General features: G+C 34.9%; 1 protein-coding gene across 1 annotated transcript; it reads left to right on the top strand.

The window, feature by feature from the left end:
* Positions 2355–11125, top strand: LOC109830548. The gene is given in 6 exon segments (XM_020397833.1): positions 2355–2609; positions 5176–5251; positions 7925–7976; positions 9592–9852; positions 9956–10043; positions 10455–11125. Coding segments are annotated over 6 exon segments (660 nt in total). The 5' UTR covers positions 2355–2556; the 3' UTR covers positions 10585–11125.

Here is a 12580-nt window from a genome sequence, read left to right as displayed (position 1 = left end):
TGTCCGGGCCCGGCCCGGGCCCGGAACAGTGCCCAAAAATGGGCACTGGGCTTGGCATGGCCGGGCCGGGCCGGGCCGGCCCGGCCCGGCCATTCGAAGAACCAGTGCCCATTTTTGGGCACTGTTCCGGGCCCGGGCCGGGCCCGGACAGGGTTTGGCATGGCCGGGCCGGGCCGGGCCGGCCCGGCCCGGCCATTCGAAGAACCAGTGCCCATTTTTGGGCACTGTTCCGGGCCCGGGCCGGGCCCGGACAGGGTTCGCCAACGGCGACCCGGCGGGCCCGGGCCGGACACCGGGCCGGGTCCGGGCTCCGGGCTTTTTGGACACCCCTAACCAAACGTGTAATAAATTAAAAATTACTAAATGTAATTTTAATTTACAAGGAGATGTCAAACTACGTAAGAATTCCAATATATTAATCAAAGATCTCAGATCCACCACCAAACACTCGTAAACTTTTAAAATACACAATCGCCAACGCTCCCCTGATCGATATGCGAAGATTTTAAACAAATAAAATGTATACATCTTTTTGATTATTTATTCGATTGGTATCACCAATGCTGCTCACGGGAAAGATCTTGTCGCTGGTGGGTACCCAATAATATCCCACTACCTGATCACGAAATTCGTTGGCGAGAGACCGAGGAGGAGAAGACGGGATACTTGGTTAATTAGCATTTGGATACCTACAGTTTTCCCCACTTCGCATTTATATACCCTCACTCCGACTTTTCGATAGCAGTCTTATACCCTAAAGTTTCTAAAATATGCATTTTAATACCATGTGTCATGGTAAGTTTATAAATTAGTGACTGTTGAATTTACTTTTAAACCTACCATAATTCTATTTTAAAATATAATAGAGTAGGTTTAAAATAAAACTATGGTATGTTTAACAGTAAATTTAACAAATGTTAAGAGTTAAAACATTCAAATTAGCTTATAAGTATCACAATGGAAAACTAAGAAAATTTAAAGCCTATACTAGTGTGCTATCCGTACGAAGCACGACCTTTCCTTTTTTTTTATCGCTACATTAATCCTAATTTTTTAAATGCCACAATAATGTTGTTTTTAAAAAGCTACAGTATCCGACCTCTGCTACAGTAATATATTTCAAAAAATGCCAAGGCAATATTTTTTAATAATGCAACGGTATCACTCCTATGCTACAGTAATATTTCTTTTTTTAAATGCCACAGTAATAATGCTACAATAAATTATTGTCTCATTTACTGTAGTGTGAATAGTGATTCTTGGATCCTCCCATTATTATAGAGAAATAGATTTCCTTTAAATGCCCTGTAGTTTCACAAACGTTGCACTTAAGTGACCCCTATTTTAAAACCGAGAAAATAAATACCCTAAAGTATTTAAATATTACAGATCACTACCTCGAAGTTAAAAAGTTCCAGATGATGTTAACATTTCCTTACGTATCCAAGAATATCATGTAATACATGGTACTAAAGTGTAACTTTTAGTAACTTTAGGGTATTAAAGTGAGGTTATTTATAAACTGAAGGTATTTATATGCAATATTGGATAAACAAGAAGGCATTACCCTGCAACATTAAGTAAACAAGGGGGCATCAAACTGCAATATTGTGAAATTTCAGGTATTTATCTGTAACATTTAAATATTTGGGATATTTATTGCTTGGTTTAAAATAGATGTCTTAAGGCTTGTTTGGATTGAGGGGAATAAGGGTGAAGGGAAGTTAGGGGAACCATTCACTTTGTTTGGAAATATTTAGGAGGTGAAGTTATTCACCATAGTTCCCCTTGGTTCCCCCCCTAATAGTATAAAATTTGTTTACCCCCCAAATTGCATAGTAGTTATTCTCTCCTCATGGATCCCCTCCTAATATCTCCTAATGAGGAGATCTTGACCATCAATCTATCCATGGACGGTCAAGATTAACTCCTCCTCCCCCTCCTACTTCTCCTCATGAGGAGATCTTGACCGTCCATGGATAGATTGATGGCCAAGATCTCATTAGGAGATATTAGAAGGGGATCCATGAGGAGAGGATCTCAATCCATAACCAAGGGGAAGGGAACTCCCTTCCCTTCCCATCCATTCTCTCACCTAGTTTCCCTTAACTTTCCTTAACCCCATTGAAATCCAAACACACCATAAGTGAGATGTTGGTGAAACTATAGGGCATTTAAACGCAATTTAGCCTTGAGTTAGAGCATGGCGTCCCAGTGTAACTTTTGAACCTTCAGAATATACAAGTGAGGGTATATATGTGCAAACTAGGGGAAGCTACAGGGTATTTAAGTGCTAATCAGAAATCTAGCGCCAGCTGTCTTCATCAAACCCCCCCACCCACGCACCCACCCAACGAGTCATCCCTCTCATTGCTCCTATCTACTACTGTGTTATGGCTGCTGCTGCTGTAATTTTCAGAGACCCATAATCTCCCGTCTATCCCTCCAAAAATACCCATTCAGAGATTAAAAAAAGCCATGGCCTTCAACAGCAGAAACACAATCTCGGATCAGAGGAGGGAAAGAAGCGAAGCTGCCCATTTTGCTGTTTGATGTATGGATACCCTCGTCCGTGATCCTTTCTATCACGATGTCCCTCCTTTCTTCAAGTGGGTCTCTCTTCCCCTTCCCCTTTTCTTTTCATATAGTTTGTTAAATTGGTATCTGGGTTCTTTTCCTTCAGGGTTTTAGAACCGGGCCTTGAGAGATTTGATGGGTTTGGGTCTCAATTTGGTTAAAATTTGAAGGAAAATTATTCTATGCTAGTCTGTGATCTTTTGGGCTATTTAAGGTTGGCGGTTTCTTTATGCTGGATGGTTACTGCAATTTGCTATGGCAAGCTTTCATTTAACTCTTTCATTCATACAGAATTCACTTGCTAGAGCAAAATTGACTTGAATCCGTTCAGCAGACTGAATTGTTTGGAAACAAAGAATCGAACCGAACCGAACCGGAATTATTGAACAACTATTGGCCTGAATCTTCACTTCGTTAAAATTTAAAACAATGGTCTGAAACCCATTCACTAAACAATTTCTTGATATCTGTGATGTTTTACATAAAGTCGGCTATGAATATCATGACATTTTTTTGGCAAGAAAGTCAGTGATTTCAAAAGTATTTACAGACTCAACTATATGAACAGAACAGAGAGAACATACTCTCTCTTTACAGATATATCACTGCACTTTTTCCTAAACATATTCATCTCTAAGATAAAAATGATATCAATAACAAAACTATCTATCAGCTATACAAACTCTCTTCAAGAACTGAGGAAAAATGCAAACTCTGCCGCACCACCTTCTATTGCTAGGGGTATCCTCCATCCTGTCGATGTGACTCAACTTAATCTTCAAGCAGAAAATTATTTGTTGAGTTAATTTTTCCACATCAGGTTGAACTTTACTAAAGATCAAAGCATTCCTCGCAGTCCAAATAGTGCACACACTAGCTGCAATTGCAGCCCTTTTAATTTTTGCACAGTATCCTTTCCGTCTGATCTTCTAAGTGCCCAGGGAACTAAGATCCTCCGACTGAAAGGAACTACACCCTCATGTATAAAACCAGTTCTCTCCATATTCTCTTGCTAATATGACATCCAAAGAATAAATGTTCAAAAGTTTCCTGAACAAAACCACGTAGGGGACAAGAAGCATCAATGTCCATACCTATTCTTCTTGGATGAGTTCTTGTTTGCAGCATCTCATGAAAAACCAACCAAAGAATAAAAGAATGCCTTGGTATGTTCATATTACTCCACACGAGTTTACTCCAACTTACCTTAGTACTGGAATGTACCGAGGTCGTATAAGTAGCTTTAGAACTACAAGGAGGGGGAGGACCTTTCCATGAAGTTAATGTCATGATAGTGCCTATGATGAATATCATGACATTAACTTCATGAATTTCTCATAATAAAGTTCATGTCTTGATTAGCGCGTAATGAGTGTTTGTCCCGCTGCTGACGAATAACAGAATATTATACATCTGTAACTCTGGTTAGTCATTGATTAACTAAGCAAAGATTTAAGTCTCCCTACCAAGTGAGTTATATAAATGCAAATCTTCCTATTAATTGGGAATCATGCTGAACTCATAATTTTATATAAAATGCAGATAGTTATCCAATAGTCATCTTTTTGATCCCATAGTCATCTTTTTGTTATTTTATATGAAAGTTCGATACAGGATGCTCGCAGGATGCTAAAATTACAAATTACATATAAACAAGTCAGTGAAGTCACTAATGATGAGGATTTTAATAGTTGAAATTAGTTGGATAAAATGAGCAATTCCTTCTACTTACGAAGAAGGAAAGTTAATAATAAATAATGGATATATTTCAAATGCCAAATATAGTTGATAAAATGCATTAGTTGCAAGTGGTAACTGGTAAGGTTATCTTATTATAAAGTAAGTGTGAATTTTGGCTACATTTCTTTCACATAGAAACCCTTCTATAAGTTGGTGAAAATGAAAACTCAAAACAAAAGTTGTCGCCAGTGGTAGAAACATAGCATATTCCTAGAGAGTTTATTTCTCTGCAGCAACCCTACTATAAGTGACTAAAGGTTCACACTTGAATGAGTTACTTATCTGGTTGACTAATTAGTTGGGGTTATCAAAAATAGGTCAAGCAAATAGGGGTTTTTTTATTTTTTTATTTAATTCACCAACCAAAGTGTATATCAAGGTTTGAAGTTGGAAACTTATCAAATGTGAATGAATTCGTGTAAGTAGACTTCTGCATGGGAGAATTGTTGGTTTCCGGATGATATGTGATTTGTGAAAGAATCATCCAGAAAGTGAACTCCAAGGTTCAACCATTTTAAAACTTAACAAACATGATGGAATTTGTGTCAGTAGACTTCTTCAAGGGAGAATTGTTGGTTATGCGTATGTTGTGGAACTTATGACAGCATCATTTATCTTACAAAAAGTGATCTATTCTTTCGTGCCAATTTAGTTTTATTGAATATTTCTGTTTTAGTCTCGTTTCAGAATGTGCATTTTCAATTCTTCTACGTGGAATTGATTATCTTGTGTTTAGTTGGAAATTTTTTAGAAATTCTGTATCTCAGGAGATCTACATTGTTATGTTTCTTCTCTGCATTCAACTTAATTAGTTTTTATCATCTCATACTCACTAGGGTTATAACTTATAAATTTCAGAATGTCCATGAAAGAGCTTCTGGAAAGCAAACACCCTACTGCATGGGTTGAATTTGAGAATGGGCTGATTGATGAGGTATGTGTAGAAGCTTGCTTGCAAATTCTATTCACAATTCTCATTAATTGTTCTTCTACGCAGGAGATCTTTTTTATTTGTTTTCTGTTTGCCTTACCAGTTTTGCAATTTTATACCTTCAGCGCCCCATAATATATCAAAACTTTGACTGTGGAGAGATTTTTTTCCTTTTGGTTTTTGGGTGGAAGTTTTTTTACTTTATGCATCTTTTGTATGCGAAAGTTAATGTCACGCCCTCAAAATGCACAGCTTATTTTGAGATGCGTGACAACGGCAACACGTGCACAAAGCACATGTTAAGCCTGCGATGCACTTCCATGTTACAAATAAATTTTTCTTTAAAAGAAACTTTATTGACAAATAGAGAAGTCTCAGAGCAAAAGTACATTATAACAAGTTCACTCTAATGAGTCAAAAGACTCTTATTATATATGCATAGTAGCAAGACTTATATAACTTTAACTTTAACATTATAACTAAGGCTACAAAAATTATAGCCCAGTAGCATGGAAATGCGCATCAAATTACTATAGGTCAACCCAGTGATAGAATGTATCTCGCACTATTATAGGTTGCCCAAAGGCACTTTATTTTTGCTAACACGATCAGTTTAACACTGGTCGGTACATTCAATACCATACACTAGTCTTAAACAAATCACTTCACTCCATAGTGGATTTCTGAGGATTTTTACATTTAAAACACTTTTTTTGCTCAAAGTATCGCTCACAATTTTTACTTGTACGAAAAGCAATATAAATGCTTAAACACTTTTACAAACTTTTCTCATATCAATTTCATGAAAATAGAATATCATGAATTTAAACGAATATATAGTTTTTTTAGATAGAACTCTTCAAATAATGCATTTGAATAGTAAATTTGAAATGATATATTTTTAATAATCTCATATACTAAACAATATTTATCTTGTAAAAGGTAAATAGCTATCACATTCAAATTTGTTAACAATTACTATAAATGAATAGAATAACATATCTGATCCCTAATTTTTTCTACACAAAAATAAAATTATCATTTAAGTAATATATAATAGAAAATAGCCAATGGGAAGAAATCTACTCACCTCAAGAGATCTTATAACAATTTGGAGAACCGTACTCCACGAACCTACTCCTCGATCAAACCTATAATCATACAATATGCATAAAACTAGGTATAAAACTAATATTTCTAGTTTTTAGGGGGTTTTCTAAAATTTATTTCTATCCTTTTTAACAGAACTTGGGCCTAACATCAACTTTTCTAGTTTAGTGGGTCAAAAGGAAAATCTTTCCATTAAATAGATTTTATGTAGAAATATCCCTTTACAGGTTTTGGACTTAAGAGCAATTTTTAACTTTTAGAGGGGTCTAATAGAAATTTTCCTTCTCTTCTTCCTCTTATCCTATCTGGTCTATTTTGTTAACATCAGAACCCATATGAGTTTGTTAGGTTTGGCGGCCATAGAGATCACCACCGATGAAACCCACAACCGTGGATGGCCGGAGTTCATTGGATGTCACCGGAGATGACGTCGGTGGCTGGAAAGAGGTTATTATTTATCTATTCTATCTATGTTTCTAACCAAAACAAAAATAACTTACCTCTTAGAAGCTAGCCTTCGTCCTCTTCCTTCTCTGATCTCAAACCTCCTCTTCCTTTTTCTTTTGTTTTGTTTTATTTATTTATTTCTTTTTGTATGAGGATTTTGGCCACTTTTCAATCGCTTTTAAGTTCTAAACTGATGTTGCAAATAAATGCAAATAAACCCCCAATATCCTCAATTAAATGGTCCTCATACATTTCAGTTATAAACCTTTTCTATATGTACATTTTTTTAAATTAATTGTGAAAGAAAAACAATTCTCTACAGTTAATATCAATACTTGAGTTGTATTTGTTCTTCATATAGAGATTATGCCATGTGTAGTGGTGATATAATCACTAATATCACTTCTTTCATCCACAGATGAAAATTACCTTCATCTCGTTTTCTCTTGTAACAATCATGATACTACAAGAGGAACTTAGAGAGTTAGTAAAGGCGCTTGCTTTAAATAGTCATTTCTACAGGAACTTTGGAAGGAGTTGATAAAGGCCCTTGCTTTGGATAACATTGTTGTAGTTTGGGTTTTTCAGCAAATTGAGAGGATTTATATCCTATCGCTGGGAGAGTGCGGAAGTTTTCCATTCTCCTTATCTCCATCCAGCAGTCTAGATGCTTCGGTAACTGTGTAGATTCATGTTACACTGGTGGATCATATTGAAACTGTAATGAAATTTTCTTATCTCATAATGGCTATATGCCATGAGTGTATTTTCTTCCTCTTTTAATGTCTTGAGAAGACCACAGAGGCTGATTCTTTTTTCCCCCAGTTCAGTAAACCTACAAATGCCATGAATGGCTAACTGGCTCATCATAGTAAGTAAGGATGTGCATATGTCTAGGTTGCAGCTTCCTAATGCCATGCTTATGTTGCACAAGTCTACATGTGCTAAAATTATCTCTAACATATTTTTCTTTGCATTACTCATTTTATTATTTCTTTATAGTTATCTTCTTATTTATTTTTAAGTGTTAAGATCTGCATCAATTTTCTCTTTGTTGTTCATCTCAGTAACAGTAGAACTATGGTGGTTGACTAGCTTGAGCTTGTTATTTTGCTACAGAACGAGCTAGAGAGGAAATTCTTCAAAGATGGAAGAACTTTTGATCTGGAAGGTGAGACGAATTCCATTAAGAAGTAAGATGTTTATCTTACTTAAAAAATTCCTTCATTTATGAGGCCCACAGCTTATAATAGTGTGTGGAACATCATCTCCTAATAACTATTTGATCTTGTAATTTCTAAAATTATTACGAATGTATTAATGTAGATCCACAAGATAGGTTTGAGTATTGTTTTTCTTAATTGTCTTCAACGTAACCCTTCTATGAACCCTAATACTCCAATGTATTATTTATGATGGTTTGCTAGTCAGTCATTGTAATCTTTTGTTGCTAGCTTGCTGAACGCGGAAAAGTTAAACTTTGACGTAATTTTGTTGATGACAGACATAATATCTAGTATAATATGAAATTTGAGAAGTCCGTTAATCTGAGTGAACTTGGTCAAAAGGGGAAGTAATCCTACAGTGTATATAAGATTTAATATTTCAGGACCATTAGAAGGAAAGACGACAATCCTCCCTTTATTAGTAGAAGTTTATATGCAGATAATCTAGCAGAAATCCTCCAAATTCACCTAGAGGCTGTTTGTTTCCATGCACCTGGTAGGCTTTGCATTGAAAAATGGGACCCACAATTCTAGATTTTTATCAAATACATTCTTTGTTTGACATTTCCCATATCATGAATTTGGAATTGTCACATAGGATAGATACATCAAATAGGATTTGTGATTTTAGTTATGCATTCTCAACAAAATTCATTTGCAACCAAACAAAATTTGATTGTATTTTATCCCTCATACAAGTCCTCTCTAATATCCATTGCAAACAAACAAAATTCATTTGCAACCAAACAAACAAAATTTGATTGTATTTTATCTTCTCATACAAGTCCTCTCTAATATCCATTGCAAACTAACAAGATTTTGGGTATGAGTTTTTCAAAATCCCTTACATGCATCAAGATGCAATCCATGAACCAAACAGCCCCTAGTCTACGAATGAGTATAGACAAGGATGTAAGATAGTAATGATATCCTTCAACAAGTACAAATGCCAATTTCTGCTTCCACACTATCAAACCTTGGGATAGAAACAGATCAAATCAAATATTGTGTTTGTATTTGTACTTGTTTGAATTTACGAATTCAAATATGAATATAGATATCGTTCTCTGAATTTTTTTCGAATTCGAATTCAAAACAAATACTTTTTGAATATTCACGAATGTTTCTCAGATATTACAATATATTTACTTATTAATTATTTTTAGGCTATGAATGTTAAACTACTTAATAAAATGATACCTTTATTTGGTTAAAGAAATTTGGTTTAAAAACTGACATAGGACTCTTTATGTTTGTCACAACTAGTATTAAACTTAACTTACAAAATGTAAATGGATTAAAAATATAACATCATGCATGTGCTCATACAAAATTATAAGGATGAAACTTAATATAATATTTGATAATCAAGCGAATCAAATATAAATCTGGTTTTATTTTTTTATTAACTGAATCCTAAAACTATTTGTTTACTGTTAAATGACTATGAAATTGAACATATTTGAATAGTTAGACGAACAATTAAGAAACTATTTGTTAATTTATTGGTTCAGTTTCAGTCAAGCCTTAATGTTCTTTAATTTTTTTTCTTCTTTTCAGGTCTCAAGGAGTGTATGACAAGAGGATATTCGTACATAGACGGCATGGAAAATTTGCTTCATTGTCTTAAACAAAACAATTATGAAGTGCATGCTTTTACAAACTATCCTATCTGGTCAGTTTAAGTTTGCTTCCTTCACCTCTTGGCTAAATTTTCTCACTTGTCGTCTGACGTGTGAGAGATATGTAGGTACACAATGATTGAGGAGAAGCTAAAACTCTCAAACTATTTGTCCTGGACATTTTGTTCATGCAAAATGGGTAACATTTTCATTCATCCTCCTGCTAGTTATAAAACAAAAACTTTTTCGGTAGTCGTGTGAAAATTTGAAGGAAAAAAATGTTTCTTATTGGCAATTGTCAGGGAAAAGGAAGCCTGCTCTAGATTCATTTATGGAAGTTGTGCATAGTCTTGAAGTTGAGCCATCAGGCTGCATCTTTATAGATGACAGGTTTATTTTCCATTATATTGCTCTCATCTCCAAATAGCCTTAATTACATTCTCGAATATAGCACTGGTTTAACCCAGAAAATTGAGATCATCAACTATTTAGATTCTGCCTATATAATCAACTTTTCTAGATAGAAAGGCTTTCTTTAATTGTTAGTTATGTGACATTAGTGTTAACTGAAAGTCTGATTTCTCATTTCTTTGCTTATTTCCGATAGGGTTAGTTACCAGTATACCTTAGTACTGTGAGGGCATAGTCACTTATACCCCTCAACTATTTATTTACTTACAACCCCAATACGATCATTATTCCCTAAATAGGTTGGGTTGCCACATTATATTATCTTTTGATTCTTTTTCAATATAAGATAGTATTGTTCGTTTTTTATCTTCTTTTTGTTTTAAAATTTAGGATTGGGAACATCGAAGCAGCTAAAGATGCAGGCATGGTTGGGTTACATTTCAAGGATGCAGATTCTCTTAAACATGATTTGTTTCATTTAGGGGTTGAGCTGCAGATTGAAACAAGCAACACACGGTAGAAAATAAAAGAGATTTAAAAGGTTGGCGATTCTTCAACAATTTTCGCAATTTATCCACTAAACCTTGAATCAGTGTGATATGTAGGCATAATTTATGCTAAAATTTCAGTCACAATGTATATATGTACCGCCTGCATTCTTGGTACTTATCCTTGTGAGAGCATTTTAATAGTTATAAAGGAAATTTTTCTTTAAAGACCTACACTTTATTGAATAAAGAATAATTAATCTACAAAAAGGATAACGCAAAGGATGCAGAGCTGAGAGAATAAACTAGAAATCTGCATTTTTGGGTTTGCTTCTATACGTCAATTGATGCAAGCCACAAAATCCAGCATGCATGAAGCGCTCCTCCTCTATCTTCTTCAGTCTGGAGCTTTGAGTTGAAAGGATGCTCATTGTTTTTTCCCCTCTTTATTTTATTTTATTTTCTTTTCTTTTCAAATGAGCCAATCTTTTCAAGAGAAATGATTCTTGCTGCATTATATGTAAGAATGTTACTAGTTGTCTATTTTATTGGAAGCTTTGCAATTAAAGATAAGATGCTTTTAGTTTCTGTAATTTGCGATCCAGAAAAAGAAAAGAAAAGAAAAGAAAGATAAGAAATTGCACTACTGTGGTAATTTAATGTTGGATTTTAAAAAAAAAGACTATTTTCAAAGTTTTATTAGCAAAATTGACCCTCTTTTTATTTAATTAGCGAAATCCAACTTTTTGGGCCACGTCATCATGGTTGGCTAGAAAGAGGTCAATTTTACAAAATAGAATTTTTAAAATAAGCAAGACCATTAGTCCTATGTATTTTAATGGTCAGTAATTACAGAACTATCAATCTCGTTTATACGTGAAGATCTAATAAATCTGTAATTAGTGGCTGCTAAATGTAGGGAATAGTAGTTTTTTGTATTTTAAAAATTGTATTTGCAAATTGATCTTCTTTTGACTAGTCGTGTAGACATGATAAAAAAGATGTCGGTTTTGCTAATTAAATAAAATACCGGTCGATTGAGCTAATAATTTTTTTTAATAGGGTGTTTAAAAAAATCTATAATGTTCTCTCTTATTGGGCATCTAGACCTTTCACCATTTAGAGTTTCATGGTATATGCTGGGCAATGCGAGAAAAAGGAGGGGGGGAAACTTAATGAGGACTTCATAAAGAAAAACATATCATATAGGGGTGAAAGAGAATATAACATATGTCTCCTGCTGTGCATTCTAAAGTTGATGATTAGAATGATATAATATTCAACGAATTATCAATTTGATATTTTTTTTACACCCCTCTTATCAGCTTGCTATCTTTTCTAGCTTTGGTGACGTTTTGATATTGATTCTGAGTCAAATGTGCAATTAGACTTGTCACGAAACATCTTTCCTCATCAATTTTTTCACCCTAAGCTTTCTCTTCACTATATTTGAAGGTAAGTCCTTCCATTCTTTATCCCAAAATTTACTTTCTTGTAGCGGACACATCATTCTTACATAAGCTTGGACATAGTTGTCATCCATATACCAATGTGCCAAATAATCTTCTGACATTTTCCTCATGAATAAGATAACACTACTATCATCATGTGAGGTTTCACAGCTCTCTTTTTCCTAGTAGTGAAGTTTTGGGTCTAACTGCACACACTGTCTTAAAAAGCATCTGCCTAGTCGGTCTAGACGTTTGACTAGGCCTAGGCGATACCTAGGCTGTCCCACTAGCACCTAGCGCCTAGGTGGTACCTAAGCTGCCTACCTAGGTTTTGAGAGTATTTAGGAGAACATTGTCTACATATGTGGACTGCACCCTTTACATATTGATCGTGATTTTCTGTATTGCAGCCTCCATGTCCTCCAACATCCTTCAAACTCCTTTAATCTCCAAATATGAACACCCTACTACCTCCTTCGATCTTCAACAAAACCTCATCGACTACCACTTAAATGGAGAAAGAAATACGCCTAGACACCAGTCAAGCACCTAAGCTTTCTATAACATTGACATTTAC

Source organism: Asparagus officinalis, chromosome 2, assembly GCF_001876935.1.
Source record: "Asparagus officinalis chromosome 2, Aspof.V1, whole genome shotgun sequence".
Lineage (NCBI taxonomy): Eukaryota > Viridiplantae > Streptophyta > Magnoliopsida > Asparagales > Asparagaceae > Asparagus > Asparagus officinalis.
Note: the sequence above shows the minus strand (reverse complement) of the source record. Positions and strands in the feature narration are given on the sequence as shown.